At 33.7% G+C, this 15108-nt stretch overlaps 1 protein-coding gene and 1 long non-coding RNA gene across 5 annotated transcripts in view; one reads left to right on the forward strand and one right to left on the reverse strand.

Annotated features, from left to right (window-relative positions):
- Window positions 1–2674: 2674 nt before the first annotated feature.
- Scgdelta (sarcoglycan delta) overlaps window positions 2675–15108 on the reverse strand; it is a 58088-nt gene continuing 45654 nt past the window's right edge. For all 4 annotated transcript variants that reach the window (XM_065363535.1, XM_065363536.1, XM_065363537.1 and 1 more), the window contains 5 exons: window positions 12420–12609; window positions 9460–9579; window positions 9284–9356; window positions 7533–7656; window positions 2675–4801 (listed from right to left, as the gene is read on the reverse strand). In XM_065363535.1, coding sequence (XP_065219607.1) covers window positions 4622–4801; window positions 7533–7656; window positions 9284–9356; window positions 9460–9579; window positions 12420–12609 — 687 coding nt within the window. In that variant the 3' untranslated portion in view covers window positions 2675–4621. The remainder of the gene's footprint in view (window positions 4802–7532; window positions 7657–9283; window positions 9357–9459; window positions 9580–12419; window positions 12610–15108) is intronic.
- The window catches only part of LOC135845072 (uncharacterized), a 79481-nt gene continuing 70249 nt past the window's right edge, over window positions 5877–15108 (forward strand). Inside the window, exon 1 of the long non-coding RNA XR_010558697.1 lies at window positions 5877–5931. This is a non-coding gene — a long non-coding RNA (uncharacterized LOC135845072). The remainder of the gene's footprint in view (window positions 5932–15108) is intronic.

Raw genomic sequence — 15108 nt, forward strand, 5'->3', positions numbered from 1 at the left:
TACGTAGGAAAAGTCGACATTCCCGCATACCTCTCTATGCGTATTGAGTTTATACGGACCTAGTACGTATATCCAGATATATTATATAGAAAATGCGAGCACGCGATTTCCAGCCGGTACCGAGAGGACTGCTATCTACGAAATACACGCGCGCCTTTAAAAAGAGACATGTACTTTTTCGCTACTACAACGTGCCTCCCACATTTATCAGATTCCAAAAGTAATGGACCGTTTTGTCGTGTGAATTAATTTTAAACGCATACACGTAGACCTAAAAAAAAAATCCAGCAGATAGAGTAAAATTTCAATTTTCTATGACATGTTCGGCCAGCTCCGGAAGATGTTGAATATGTGACCTATAGATAGGAACAGATTTTTGTGGTGATAGAGGGAAAAATTTTCTTTACATGACGTAATTGCCATGATTTTCGACGGGACTATTTTAATTTGGAGCGTGCAAAATTTGAATTTGGAGCTTTAAATTCTCCCCAATAATTTTTTAAACATTTTTCAAACCAGTGAATTAATATTTTTTTGAAAAAGTTTTCCAACTCTTCGGATATAAAATTTACTCTCTAGGGAAGTATTCCAATAGGAGCACAAATTTTTGAACTGAGCACATAGAAATTGAAGGAGGGCCCCCAAATACACCACTAGTAACAATTTCAAAAATTGAAATTCATTTTTCAATTTTTGGCGAATTTTTGAAAATTTAAATTCAGTCAATTTTTTAGAAGAAAAAAAAATAAAAATCTGGTCAAATTGAATAAAAAAACTATTACATAGGTAAAATTTGTTTAGTTTTTATTTCCGACTTTCCGAGTCGGTCACTGAAAGTTTTGAACCGTTTTGGAACCAGCAGATATTCGGATTCTCCAATTTTCGAAAAAACGCTGCAAGCATGCAAGGTGAAACTGAAATTCAGCTCCTAGAAACTCATATTTATCATACGTATTTGTGACCTTTTCGATTGATTTAGGCATATATTTTCAAATCGTTTTCGTGCATGGCGGTTAAAATCCAAAATTTTCGAATTTTGTTTTTTTTTTTCGAAATTACTTAATTTGATGGAGAAGATTTTTGATTTGAACCAACACGAAAAGATTTTGAAAATATGTGTCTGAATCGATCAAAAGGGCTACAAAGATTATAAATCCGAGTTCATATTTTATAGGTGATGAATTTCATTTTCATCATTTGTAGTGTTTTTTTAATATTTTAATTTTTTTTTGAAAACTAGAAGGGTTTAAAATCTGCCGGAGGCCGCAGAACGATTCAAAATCATCACTAATCGACTTGGGAGCTTGAAATTATGGTACAAACCAAATTCCAGCCTTTTATCTCAATTTGGTCAAATTTTGATTTTTTTTTAATGAAAAAAATGGACTTTTGAATTATGTAGTGTAAATTCGCCGAAAATCAAAGGATGAATTTCAGCATCGAAATTTGACTGGCTCACTTTCATATGTAGTAATCTCGTACATTTCCCAGGGCTCGACTAGCCTTCAGTATAAAAGAGAAATTTTATGCGTATTAATTTCGTCAGACGAGTGAAAAAAGAAAACAGATCCTTGAAAAACGAAAACGATACCCAAAGCAGGCAATAGCTTGGAGCTTTTTTGATTCAGTTTCGATACGAACACGATGAAACGTCGTCGTTGGGACGTCCATATTTTCATCCTTTCAACCTTCGTATTATTTAGTCGAGATTTTATCACTGTTATAGTTTCAATTTGTCTCTAAAGAATTTTTTTTTCCTCCTGCTGATACTGGACAACACTCGTCATTTTCGTCGAAATACCAACCCAAGAGGACGATGAATAATAACAAGGGAATTCGAGCTTATTTAACGATAAAGTACTTACAAGTTTCAAAGAAAAAAAGCTCAAGTTTTCTTATATACCTATCTAAACTTGTAACTTACAAGAAGAGTTACTCTAGTTATTATCAAATTCATTCTCGAACGATTACCAAGAGTACCTATAGGTATAACTTTATACTGGAATTTGTCGAGTAGGTATCTATGTGTTTTGAATATGATGCGTATGCAAAGCGAATAATATTTAACGTTCTAATAATAATCGAGTCGATAGCTGAGAGGAGGGGAGACACCTATCTAATTCTAATCAACATTATTAACACTCGAACGAACTCGCCAAACTATATATTTTGAATAATTTACATTCGAATCATCGCACCCGGTATATATAGCTAATCCCTCAAACTACAGACGAGATGAAGTGACTACCGGTATAGATAATTTGTAATTGAAATCTTTGGTTTTAAGTGATGGGTGCTGATTCTTAGCCAAGTGGAGTCCGTAGGGAGAGGTTGGGGGGGGTGAATAATACGAGAATCAAGTTCCGTAACAACGTTTAATTTTTTTTTCATTACCAAGTAGGTATATCGTTATACACAATATTTTTATAAAAGAGTAATAAACAATATTATGGTATACAAAATTATCGTATACATTTTAAAGGAACGTTTCACATTATGATGTTGAATAAAACAAAACAAAACAAAAAGAAACATATACAATATGTACATAAACATAAAATACATAATTTAACGTATTTCTTTAGTATTACACATAATAATAATTATTAGGAATTCGTAATATGGAAGAAGGTATGGTTTTGTTTGAATGTCGAGTGAAAAAAACAAAAAGGTGTTTCGAGCAATGATAAAATTTTATTTGAAAAATGGTACATTTGTCTACTTTTCAAATATACCTAACTAAAGCATATATCGTGAATAACTTGAATCAGAAGTTTCAGAGAATTGAGAAGATGTTGAATATTACCATAAATTTTAGACAAAAATGTGTTTCGTTCAAATTTCGAGTTGAAAAAAAAATTGAAATGTTCCCAGGTTCTCTTGAATATTTACTTCAGAATTCATTTTTACTTGCTTTCAATTGAGGATATAATTTTTTATTACTAATGGCTTGTGATTTGTTACAGGTTGTGTATCGTGATATATGAACGAGTAATTTCTTTCAAAAAATATCTGAATTGGATGATTAACTACAGAAATAAAAATTTGGTGAGTGATCTTGCTACTTCACTTGGAATTATGTTTAGAAAAATGGAACCAATTTTTTTTGTAAATCAATTTTGAAGTTAAATAAGATTTGGGAAAACTCCTCTTCTCAAAATTTTTTTGCGAATTTTCTCAAGTTTTATGGAAGCAAATAGCACTGCTCCATTATAATTTTTAATGATGAAAAAAAATATGAGAAATGAAATTTTTTTGACAAAAATAGGTAAATATTAGATCCTTTTAGATTTCAAATTTGCTTGCACCCCTTCTAACCCAACTATCCTATTTTCTTATTTCTATTAATTATTTTACTCGCATGAGACTAAAAAGCAGCGTTGAAATAAATACCCTATTTCGTTCATGCTACTTCTATACACATTACGGTTGTTGTTGTTGTTTTTAAAGACCCTAAATGACGAGTTAAAATTTCAAATCGGATTATAAAATTTCTCCGCGCGTCTAGATTTGTTGTTACATCAGTAATATTATACCTTGGTATCTATGGTGGCGTAAAACAGTTTCTTGTCGGAGCTGGGACGAAATAAAAATTGAAATATCGCACATCGGCGGTGCTTTCGCGCGTAAAATGCAGAAAAGTAACAGAAGCGAAGACGAAGAAAACCACTCGCTCCATAGCAGCGTATGACTTCATTTATGCAGATAAAATGCAAATGTACGCGGTTGTTTGTTTTATCTGAACATATTTAATACGATTACTTACCTAAACGTACGTATCAAAATCGTTTCAGAAATGGAGGCAAACCGAGATTAGATACTGTTTTGTTAGGTGTTAAAAATTATACATCCGAGTAGACTTTTTTTTTTTTGCTCATGTTGAAGTGTAGAGTGAAAGAGACAGAGAGTGGAGTTAGATCTCTCAATTCAATACTCGCTTCGGCGTACAGAAATATCGTATTTATGGGCGTAATTAAAGGCTAAAAAAGATACTAGAAAGACGTAAAAGTACTCTAAGGGCGGCAGGTACGAGTAACATTAAAACACATCTGACGCGCCTGCAACTTGATATTTCTTCCCAAACACGTCGAATTATAAGTAAAGAATAACTTTATATAAGGAAAAATTCTTCATTCCGTTTCCTCTCTGTTTCTTTTTGAAAAGGAACGAGGGGCAGGTTGCCAGCTCTAATAGTGTCTCTTTTTACTTTAGAAAGAATCTGAAAGGTATATTTTCCAGAGAAAAAAAAAACTATAGGTAGGTATGTAGAAGTTACAGGGGGTACTTAGATAGATATTGTGTGCCATATAGAAAACGAACACGTATGTAACAATTTCCTGACTTTTGTAGACAAATAGATGTGCGATGCAAAACGACGTCAACAGCAAAGTTTTAACAAGTTTTTCATCGAGTCTACCAAACACCTTTTTATTTTTTCCCCTCTCTTCTCGTTAAGGGAAGAAATTACATATAGGATAGAAACAGATACGACGAAAGTACGAGTATTTTACGCAATATGTAGAGAGCTCGCTGTAAGAACTCGACTCTTTTTTTTTTATTTTCACATAAGTAGTTTTTGAAAAGATGAATGATGTGAGGTAGAAAGGTAGGTATAGATCACTCAACGACATATATCGAAGTCTGGAATACATTCCCCGTCGGCCGGCGATAAAAACAGTTTGCCGTTTTCGCAGACGCATACTTGGTAAACGGTCACGTTATTTGGAATGGAGCTTTTGACCGAGGTCGTTTTGGCAGCTTGTAAACCCGGTAGGTATACTTTGGAGCTCTCTAGTTTTATCTAAAAAGAAATGTAAAGTTGGAAACGTTAATATATCAGCGAGAGTTGAGGTGATATGGGTGCAAAAGTGTCAAGAGGTGTGTTTTTGGAGTGTAGAAGGAGGGGAGAAAAGAGTAAAAACCCTTTCGTTGATCACATCATTGATACCTATTTTAGAATTTTTCATTGACAGCGAGGGAACTGAAGGGGGTTGGGTAAGAAGCTGTTTTACACTTTTTTGAAATAAAATGCACGTGGACAAAAAATACCAAGTTTTTCAAAAAATGTCATCACAAATGTTTTTCTTGGGATTATTGATATTAAATTGATAATTTAAAACCGGCTTTGAAAATAATTTTTTGGATTTATTGATAGGTAACGAGTTTAAAATCATAAAACAAGTTCTAAGAATAGTTTTTTATGACATATTTTTTTGTTTATTGATACCAGCTTTAAGCTACAGACATTTTTCGTTTATTGATACCAGTTTTAAGCTGCAGAACCGGTTTCAAAATGTTTCTTCCATTGATCATTTTTTTTTTTTTTTTTGGATTTGTTGGTTGAATGTTTGAAACTACAGAGTCATACCTACCTATTTTTAAAACACCTTTTCTGCATTATTTACAACCAGTTTAAAATTACGAAACCGGTTTTTAATACAATTCTTTCATTTATCAAGTTTTTTTTGTTTTTTTTTTGTTTTTTTTTTGAATCTCTACTGATGAGTGATAACTTGTTTATAACTACAGAACTGGCTTTAGGAATAACTTTGTTTGCCAATAAATTTTTTATATTTAATAATTGCTGTATAGAAACCATAGAACCGGTTTTAGGAATGAGTGTTTCATCAATAAATGTTTGGATGCTCTAATAACTGGTTTGTTTGGAACTGTACAGAACCAGTTTTGGAAATACATACATAGGTAATTTTTTCATGAATAAATTTTCTGGATTCATTCAAAACTAGTTTGAAACTGCAGAACCGGTTTGAGAAATATTTTTTCATCAAACATTTTTTTATTAATTGATTACTGGTTTGAAACCACAAAACTGATTCTTGAAAAGTATTTTCTCATCATTCATTTTTTTTGTTTCAGATTTCCGTTGATCGCCGCCGGTTTGAAATTGAAACCACAGAACTGGTTTTAGAAGTGAGTGTTTCATGAATTTTAAAACTACAGATCCAGTTTTATAAAATAATTCTTACATCGACTTTTTTTCCAAATGCATTGATCAGTTCGAAATTAGAAAACCGGTTTTATACTACAGAACTGGTTTTAGCTGGTTTGAAATTTAAACCACAGAACCGGTTTTAGAAGCGAGCGTTTCATGAATAAATATTTTTTAGTTTATCGAAAACCGGTTTTGTTTAAACTACAGAGCCAGTTTTAAACTACAGAACTAGTTTTAAGAATAATTTCCTGGATTGTCTTTTTTTGGATGCTTTGATAGTGGGTTTGAAATCACAAAACTAGTTTTCATAAACGTTTTTCATTGGTAATTTTTTTGGATTTATTGATAACTGGTTTGAAACGATAAAACCAGTTTTAGCAGTGCATGTTTCATGAATAACTTTTCATAGGCTATTTTTTAAATTTGTTGATGATCGGCTAAAATTCACAAAACCGGTTTCAAAAAATATTTTTTCATTTGCAACTTTTTTAATTTGTTGATAACTGGTTTGATGTTTAAACTTCTGTAACCAGTTTTAAAACTCATTTTTTCAATAAAAATCCAGGATGTATCCATTGTTCCTAAATTGAGAATTGAACGAATTTTAAATTAAGGGGGGTTCGGGAAAGAGGTAGGGGAGGTAAGTAAATGTCTCAATTTAATAATCCAGACAACTTCCCCGACGACTCATCGATTTTTAAAACTGGTTCATGGGCTCTCAGCTTAACTCCAATGTTTTCTTTTCAAAAATGGGGCCCAGAAATTTTTTGAAAACAAATTTCGTCGCCCAATTTACATTGTTTTTCAATCACTGCGAAATAATTTTGCTCCAGAATCATTAAACCTATTCCTAGAGTAATTGGGTCGCTGGGGGTGTTCAAAATGCCACAGGAAAGCAGTAATTAGTGGCATTTTTCACTAGAAGTTGTAGTCGAAATTTTAGATTTTTTTTTGAAATATTGAGCATTATTAACGAACAAATTCAAAAAATCTGTCTTCTGCGCTGCTTTTTTGAGGGGCAGGGGTGTGAGGGAAGGAAGTATGAATGATCCAAAATCTGTTGAAAATTCCTTGAATGATATAACGATTCCTTTAAATGCTAACCCCATGCATCAAAGAATTTCTCCCGTTGCAAAAAGCACCTCTCTGGGTCTGGATACTTTTTTATGATTGGATTGTAGATCTTTAAGTAGATATTTTTGAAGTGTAAATACCTAAATTAATTTCGATGATAACAACATCGTCGATGTTATCAAACGATTAAAAAGTGCTGAGTGCAGAACGATGGAATTTTCTAGATGTATTTGGCAATGAACGTTGCTGAGTGAACGAGTGCTGTATATTTTATGGTAGTTGGTGTAAGTAATTGACAATTAAACATTTGAAAGCGGGGATTAGCAATTAGTGAATGACGTTTGCTGATAACACGAGTACGTGTTGATCTGTGCTTTATGGAAATTTAAACGCTTACGTGCAACATTTATACACATATCTAGGCGTGAACTGCATAGAACATCTGTAGGTATACCAACGTATAACCTATGCATTATGATGTTGTATAAAATAAGTGCCCACTTACCGCTCCAGCAACCGACTGAAGTTTCAAGTCTCGTAGGCAAATCACATGAATGTCTCCAGCTCGAGATTCGAGTATTACTCCTTCTGGGCCGAAAATGTCAACCATTCGAGTTACTGATTCGAGGCTGTGAACAGAGAGAAAAAAAATATGTACCTAATACCTATAATTGGATTTTCCAAAATTGAGAATTGTGATCATAAAATGGTGCAATGAATAATGTACATACTAAAATGAGAAACTGAATCTTATGATATAAAACTTTTGGAAAATCACAACTCGGTTTTTAATCTTGAGTATAGGAAATAGGAATCGTTTCTCTGCGACTTTTAATTTGAATAATGAAAGGCAAACTGGCTTTCTTTTTCTAGTTCTACAATTAGAGTAATCTCTCAAGATTTATGGGCGATCATAAGCAGCAAACTCTTTGATTATTGTAAAATCCAAACTAGGAAATGAAAATCGCCGTGAACTTTTAATTTTTCTTCTTCATAACGCCTCATTACAGCTCCTACGCATTTCTCACCAACTCGGAGACGTATTAGGCATTGGGACATCTTTCAAATGACCTATTCTCTTGAGAAGATGCGCAAATATGGACGAAGTGTTTAGTTCAGAGCGAAATGTAATACTACGCAATCCTATAAATGCATAACAAGCGTAGCGAATGATTTACAACTTTTATTTTTTTCTTTTTCAATTCCTAAGTATGTATTTATTTTCAATGTAGTCTGTAAGAGTATACCTATCTACGACGAAACGTCGAAATACTTTTCGAGAAACCACTCTTCTTTGCTCTGAGAAACATCAAATATAGATTATTACAGCACACTGAGCGTCAGTGTGGTTTGCATTTTCAAGGTCCTGCGACGTGACTAGCTTTGACAGCATCATTAATCTTAATTTTCTCATTCGTCTAATTCATATAATACGAGTAGGTATACGACGGTATACTTGTGCACGAGATGTAAGAATGAAAATCTCTACCATTCCAATGCATTTTGTTTATCTTTTGCGAAGCGATTGTACGTTGGTAATTTTTAATGCATCGGGATTGCCTCTAGGTATGAGCACAAGTGCGGAGATACTCGTATGATGATGTAGCGGTGGAAAAATTCGAATGTACGAAATACTCGTATCATCTACATTCTGTAATAAATAAAATTTTCATACAAGGTGTCCCAGTTTGGGTCAAAAAGCTTCAAAAGTATGGGGCATGTATGGTGCTTTTTAAGACTGATTTATATTTGGATCATTTTAAAAGAACCATCCTCGATTTTGAAACTCATCTTTTGCATTTTTACGAATGATCTGTACTTGAAAATGTATTGTCGAAAACACCTCCCCTCCAGATTCATTTTTTTGTTTACGGGACACCTTGTATGAAGGTATACTGATACACGATATAAAACAACAGATATACCAGGAGGTTCCCCCTCGTCGTTGAATTTCTCTTTGAGCAAATGCGTAGCATATGTGATGAGAATAGAAAGAGAGCTGAAAAAGGACGGACGCGGGGAAAGCTCGAATTCCAGAATATGCGAAAATTAGTCGAGCGAATACGATACGAGGGAGAAAAAATTACTCGTCGAGCGGAAAATATTAAATTAACGTGGAATTTTTTTCCTATTTTATTTTCATCCGATGTTACGATTTTATTTTTAATGGGCAGTACGACGGAAATACTTTATTTACAAGTCGACATATAACGGTCTCGGTCAAATAATTACGCATTGGCCAGTGCCAGTACTCACCTTAATTCACGTTTGTAATGACCCTTGATCGTGGGCGTTTGTACGCTGCCTTCGAAAACTGCACCTGATGAGCCTGCAAAATGAAGCAGAACGAAAAGTTTTGCAATAAGGTGTCTGTGTGGAAGATGCTCTGCTTGTATTCTTACTCCTAAACACGTCAAAGAATGCAGACTTACCGGTGAATTTTACTTCATTTGTGCCAAATACCACCTCGTCTTTGCTGGCTGAAAATAACACCTCTCCTCGGGATCCAGTGATGTTGAACGATGATGCACTGAATGTGGCTGTGTCGTTTTCTGTAAATCATGGAAATCATTCAGAGGAATTATTTGTAGTTCTAGTAAAATCGAAAGAGTCGTCAGTGGAGAGAAATGATCAAGAAGGATCAAAGGACATTCTTAGACGATGCCATACGTTTTCTTGATGAAAAGAGAAAAGACCTTGAACGAATTGAAAAGTTTTTGCCGGATTGGAAAAGGATACAGTGATCTAGAAATTAAAAATTGTTGAATGTTTTAATTTTCACCAATCCTTGACCGATTTCTTGAGAGAAGGAAAAAATGGGGGGGGGTGGATCTTTATTACGATCAATCCTTCAGTTCAAGTTAAACTTTACAACCTACACTCAAAATAATAACTCGAAAAAAATCATTCTTGAAATGAAAATTGATTACTTATTCGTAATTTGTTATGTGGATCCTTAATACTGTTTTTTTTTTCAAAACATCGATTTTTGGCAATTTTAATGTGTTTTACCTCAAATAAATCAATTCGTGAGAAATATATGTAGTACAATCAATTTTTGAGAAATAGTTACTTACCTACCAACAGTTCAGCAATAAAATGTTTACGTCTTCCCAATTTACGAATATTGAACCATTTTTTAAAAACTTTATGCGCGAGTGTGAGCCCTCTTTGATTTTTCGTACAAAGATTAATATTTTCTGAAAATGGCTAAAAAAATTCAAAAATGGCCCGGAAAGTTCTTCTAATTTGAGGCAGTGGTATTAGTGTATCTGGCCATAATATTGTTTATATGTAGTGGTGGCAAAACGAATTTAGGTATGAGTACAAAATAGTGAAAATTTAAGATAATTTTCTAAAAATTCTAAACTCAAATCTGAGAGAGGTAGGGAAAGACATGCCTTTTGAAAATTTGAGAAGCCATTTTCTCACACACGGCTTCCTTTTCCCCAATTGGAAATTTTCTGATTTTATTCCGAGACTGTTCTTCAAGAACAGTCCCTCAAATTGAATTTTTGTGTTTCAATACTCAATTTTAAAAGAGCTTTTTTGTGGAAATCTCTGTATTTTGATCCTTGATAATTTCACGTAGGCCCATAAACATTTTTAGGATTGAAGAATTGAAGATTTCAAGTAAGTTTTCTCCTCCTGCTGTTTTCTTCTGACAAATTACGAACTTTGATTCATAATTTTGAAATGTTGAACTTTTATTTTTTGGAATTTTCTGATTGGGAAACTTTTTTGAGGGGGGGGGGAGGACTTCTGGATATTAATTTTGTCAATTAAAGGTTCTACTGTGAAAGTTTAAATATGGAAAAAATAATATCAATGAAACAATTTTTGATAAATGTGAAATGTGAACATTTTTCTGGTTCAAAAAGTCAAAAACAAAATAGATTGATTTAAAAAAATGAAAGATGGTTTTAAGGCTTTTTTAAAACATTGAAGTCTTGGATTAATTATTGTCAAAAAAACAATTATCAAAAATTGAAAAACATAAAAACTTTTTCTTAACTAATAAAAATATGAAGAATTTTTTGGCATTGATAAAAAGAAACAAAAATCGAAAAAAACACGAAATGCAATCAAAAGAACTAGAATACTTAATATTTCTAAAAAAATTTTTGGTATCAAAATGTTTCTTCTTTGAAAAAGTAATTTTTTTTTGGTTGAAAAGTTACGTTGTCTTTATTGTAAAAATTGGCAAAAAACGAAAAAAAAACTGGACAAAATCTGATTTTTTCAAATCGAGGTATCTGTTTTTTCAATTCAAATAATTCCACAAATCAGATAATGATTAAAATGCCACTTTATTCAAATTGAAGAAAAAACGAACAAATTAAAAAATAGAAAAAATGTTCAGTTAGGTAAATAATTATTTTTTGATATTTTGTTGAGATATTAAAAAAATTGGAAAATTTTTTCCTCGTTTAATAGAAAAAGAACAAAAAATACCTAATGTAAAACAAAGTAGGTACCTATCGAACGTAAAAATTAAAAAAATATATACTTACTTAATTTTAAAAAATGAAAAAAAGTTGAGAAAACGTTTTTTAAAAATTGCATAATTCAAGACGTATTTCAATGAAAAAAAAAAAACAAAAGAAAAACAATGAAAAATGTAAATTTTCGACAAACATAGCAACATTTGAATGTTTTATCCTGATAATAGAAAATTCAAAAATTTGAAAAAAAAACAGATTAAATATAAAAAAATTAGAACATTTTTGTGATATTGAATAAACTTGAAAAATTGAAGTTATTGAATCATCATTTCACCTTCACGTTTTGTCCATGCTGTATTACAAAAAGAAAAGATCCACAGTAGCATATCTTTGGGGTGGGGCAGGGGGAGGGGTGAGGGATGATTTCCTCCAAGTGGACGAAAACTTCTTTTAAAATAATATGAAAATCTAATTTTTCGTTGTTGTAAAAGTGTTGGCACAGGGTTGAAAAGTTGAAGTTCCCAAGAGACATATCAAAAGTATAATTTCATTTATGCACCCTTAATTATTTCTAATCTTATTTTGCCCCCTCTTTTAAATGACCCAGTCTTCGCCCCTAAAAATCACCAAACACCAAGGTTCTAAAAAAAAAAAAAACACGAAAAGTGAGATGACTTTGCTAGGATATTTTATCCCAAATTCACAATTTGCGATTATTTGGAGGACATTTCATTGAAACAAGATGTTGGAAATTGAAAAATGGGTCTAATTTGAGAATCGTTTACTTTGGTAAAAGTATTTTTTCTGAAAATTAGATCGTGATATTTGAGAATTTCTACTTTTTTCCTGTACAGATTCGAAGAATTTACCTCATTAAGATTTGTTTTACGTAATGATTTACGATTAATCATATAGTACTTGGTATTTGGAAGTCGTATGGTACTCACTTAAAATAAAGTTAGAAACTTCTCTTCCGCCCGAATTTCTCACGCTGACGGAAATATTATGCGCGGACACGAATCTGAGCGATTTTCCTCTCTTCGAATTAATACTGGAGGCGACCAGCGAATTCATAAAGTACGCTTTACCTTTCAGCATAACTCCACCTTCTATTATTTTCAACATACCTATACCATCCTGTAACAGAAATGACTCGCTGTGAAATTTCTTCGTTGATCTTATAGTCAGCTGTTAATATGTACAATATGCATGCATAAAATATTATATCGATCTAGGTCTAATATTCATATCTATATTTTACGAACACCCTATGCGGCGCGGATGCTGCCTTATTATCACTATTATTATTACTATCGTAGCATAAAGAATTTCATGTCGCGTCACCCCCAAGTGGGCGACATTCAAATGAGCAAAAATTTTCTCCATAATATCGAATAAAATTACCCCCATAGATACTCGTACCCCTGACGACGCAACCGATGCTTCATCATCCGGCGATAATATTATACCGCGAGATATGAAATATTTCACGCGGTCGACCCGACAGGGGCGAGGGGGCCAGCACAATTTATGCATCGAAAAGAATTAGCCAGGTTTTCAGGCTGGAGTTGGCGCAGCTCCGTGTGGTTTTTCACATGGTAAATAGTGACTTTTAAGGAATGCCAAACAATTCATCTTGAAGAAAAATATTCCACTAATACGTCGCGCCGCTGCGCCCAACAAAAGCTGAAGAAGATGCGGGGCTACTCGAGGGGAAAGGAGGCGCCAAGGGGGGGGTTGAAGGTAGCGCGAAAAATGGCAAAGTATATACGTAGCTGTCGGTGAAAAGGAAAGTCGTCGGCGGTTAGCCCCACGGGTTTACAACGTTATAATATAACTCGAATTTGGGCTACGGGGCGAGATAGACGAAAGACGTGTACTCTTTTCTTTTTTTCCCCTCCTCCTGACCCCCCTCTGTACTACGTAAGTAAAGTATACCATATCTACTAAAGTATGTATTGAAACGAGCTCGTGTGCGAGAAAGCGAAGAGGGGGAGGGGATGCAGAGGGGACAAGCAGAAGGGTATGAATACAGTATACTGATATTCATACTGTTGTTGTACGCCTTCTGATATTTTAATAAAACTCGTCTATGATTTATTGCCCGTTCTAGAAGATGCCTGCTGATCATATAATGTAATTCGGCTCTATTGTACCATCGCAACGTAACGTAACCGTATACATCGTACATACGTTACGTATACTATACGTACGCAATTTGCGGTGGGAAAAGAGACGAGAGCGGAGGGGCATCACCATCGTGTATATCGTTCGAATATATGTACTACACATATTCGATGTGTGGATGCTGGATGCTGCGCTTGATGCTTGATGCAAGTGAAGTGAAGTGGCTGCGTCGCGAATCCCTTGCCTTTCCTCCCTCTCTTCTTATGAACCCCCGTTCACTAGGTATATCGTGCGGCTCAAGTGCACACCGCAGAATCGTGGGATTTGAATTTAATGACGGGCGTTTTTCTAAGACGAGCCGTTGAAAAAATTATCGGTTTTGCAGTTCGCGGTGTATACTAAATCCTAAATCGACTTTTGATACCTTTGCTATAAAGTGATATACTACAAGGAGGCAGAAACGTCGATCAGGATATTATAAGGGCAGCAGTATTGGGGATTTGTGTTTTTAAAGCCAGGTCAAGTCTCTATTAATTCTTTTTTCCCCTCGTGGATAAGTTCTGGAGGTGGAAGTTCATCCACAGCAGGGGCGAAGTGGTGATGTTTTTGGGGCCAGAGATAATTGCGAATTTAATGCCTAATAAAATTAGTTTAAAAAAAAAAAAAAGTATTCCTCTCTTGTTATTCCCCAAAAAATCCTGAAAAATGGAAATGATTAAGTAAAAATGTACTGTTTTCAAAATATTTCTGTTAGAAAAGATTAGCTTATGAAAATTTTAAAATATAAAAAACTACATATTAAATGCCCCAGCAATGCGACGAAGTGAGCATTTTTCAGAAAACAGAAAAATTTCTAACATTCTAGTTTATGCTCGAAAAAATTTTAACTTCAGCAATTTTCAATAAAAACATGAAATGGGCTGCTGTAGGTGTGTCAATTCCCAAATGATTTTGTAGGAATCGGGAGTAGGTCGGATTGATTCCCCTGTAGTTTTTGCCTGTGTAAAAATTGATTTCATTGAACGGATTGTAGGTATTCACACTCCTTGATTTTTCTGTTATTTTGAGTGTCAAATCTTGGAATTTTTCTTGTTGTTTGCAAAATTCAATTCGTTCATGAGTAAAAACGTGGTGGGAATCAATTGGACGATTTTTCGTGTTTTGGAAATCAACTAAATTTTGGTAATTTTTTTTTTTATGAAAAATGTGGCGTTTCTCCATTTGAGAGATGATTTTTATATGTTTTTAGAGGATTGCCAGAATTTGAGCCTTGCAGGCACCTGGCTCATTGAAAAAATGTTCTAAGTTGATTGTAGGTGGTAAGTTAAGTATTGTAGGGGGAGGGGGCGCTGAGGATAGATTTTTCTGAAAAAAAGTCTATTAGAAGCATTTTGCTCAGAGATGAAAAATTTTCAAATAATTTGTACCTATACAGACATCAATTTCCATCTCTTTCGATATTTTCCAATTTTGGGAGTTTCGTAAAAGGGAACCAAGTGGTCATCTAAA

This window comes from Planococcus citri, chromosome 4, assembly GCF_950023065.1.
Source record: "Planococcus citri chromosome 4, ihPlaCitr1.1, whole genome shotgun sequence".
Taxonomy (NCBI): domain Eukaryota; kingdom Metazoa; phylum Arthropoda; class Insecta; order Hemiptera; family Pseudococcidae; genus Planococcus; species Planococcus citri.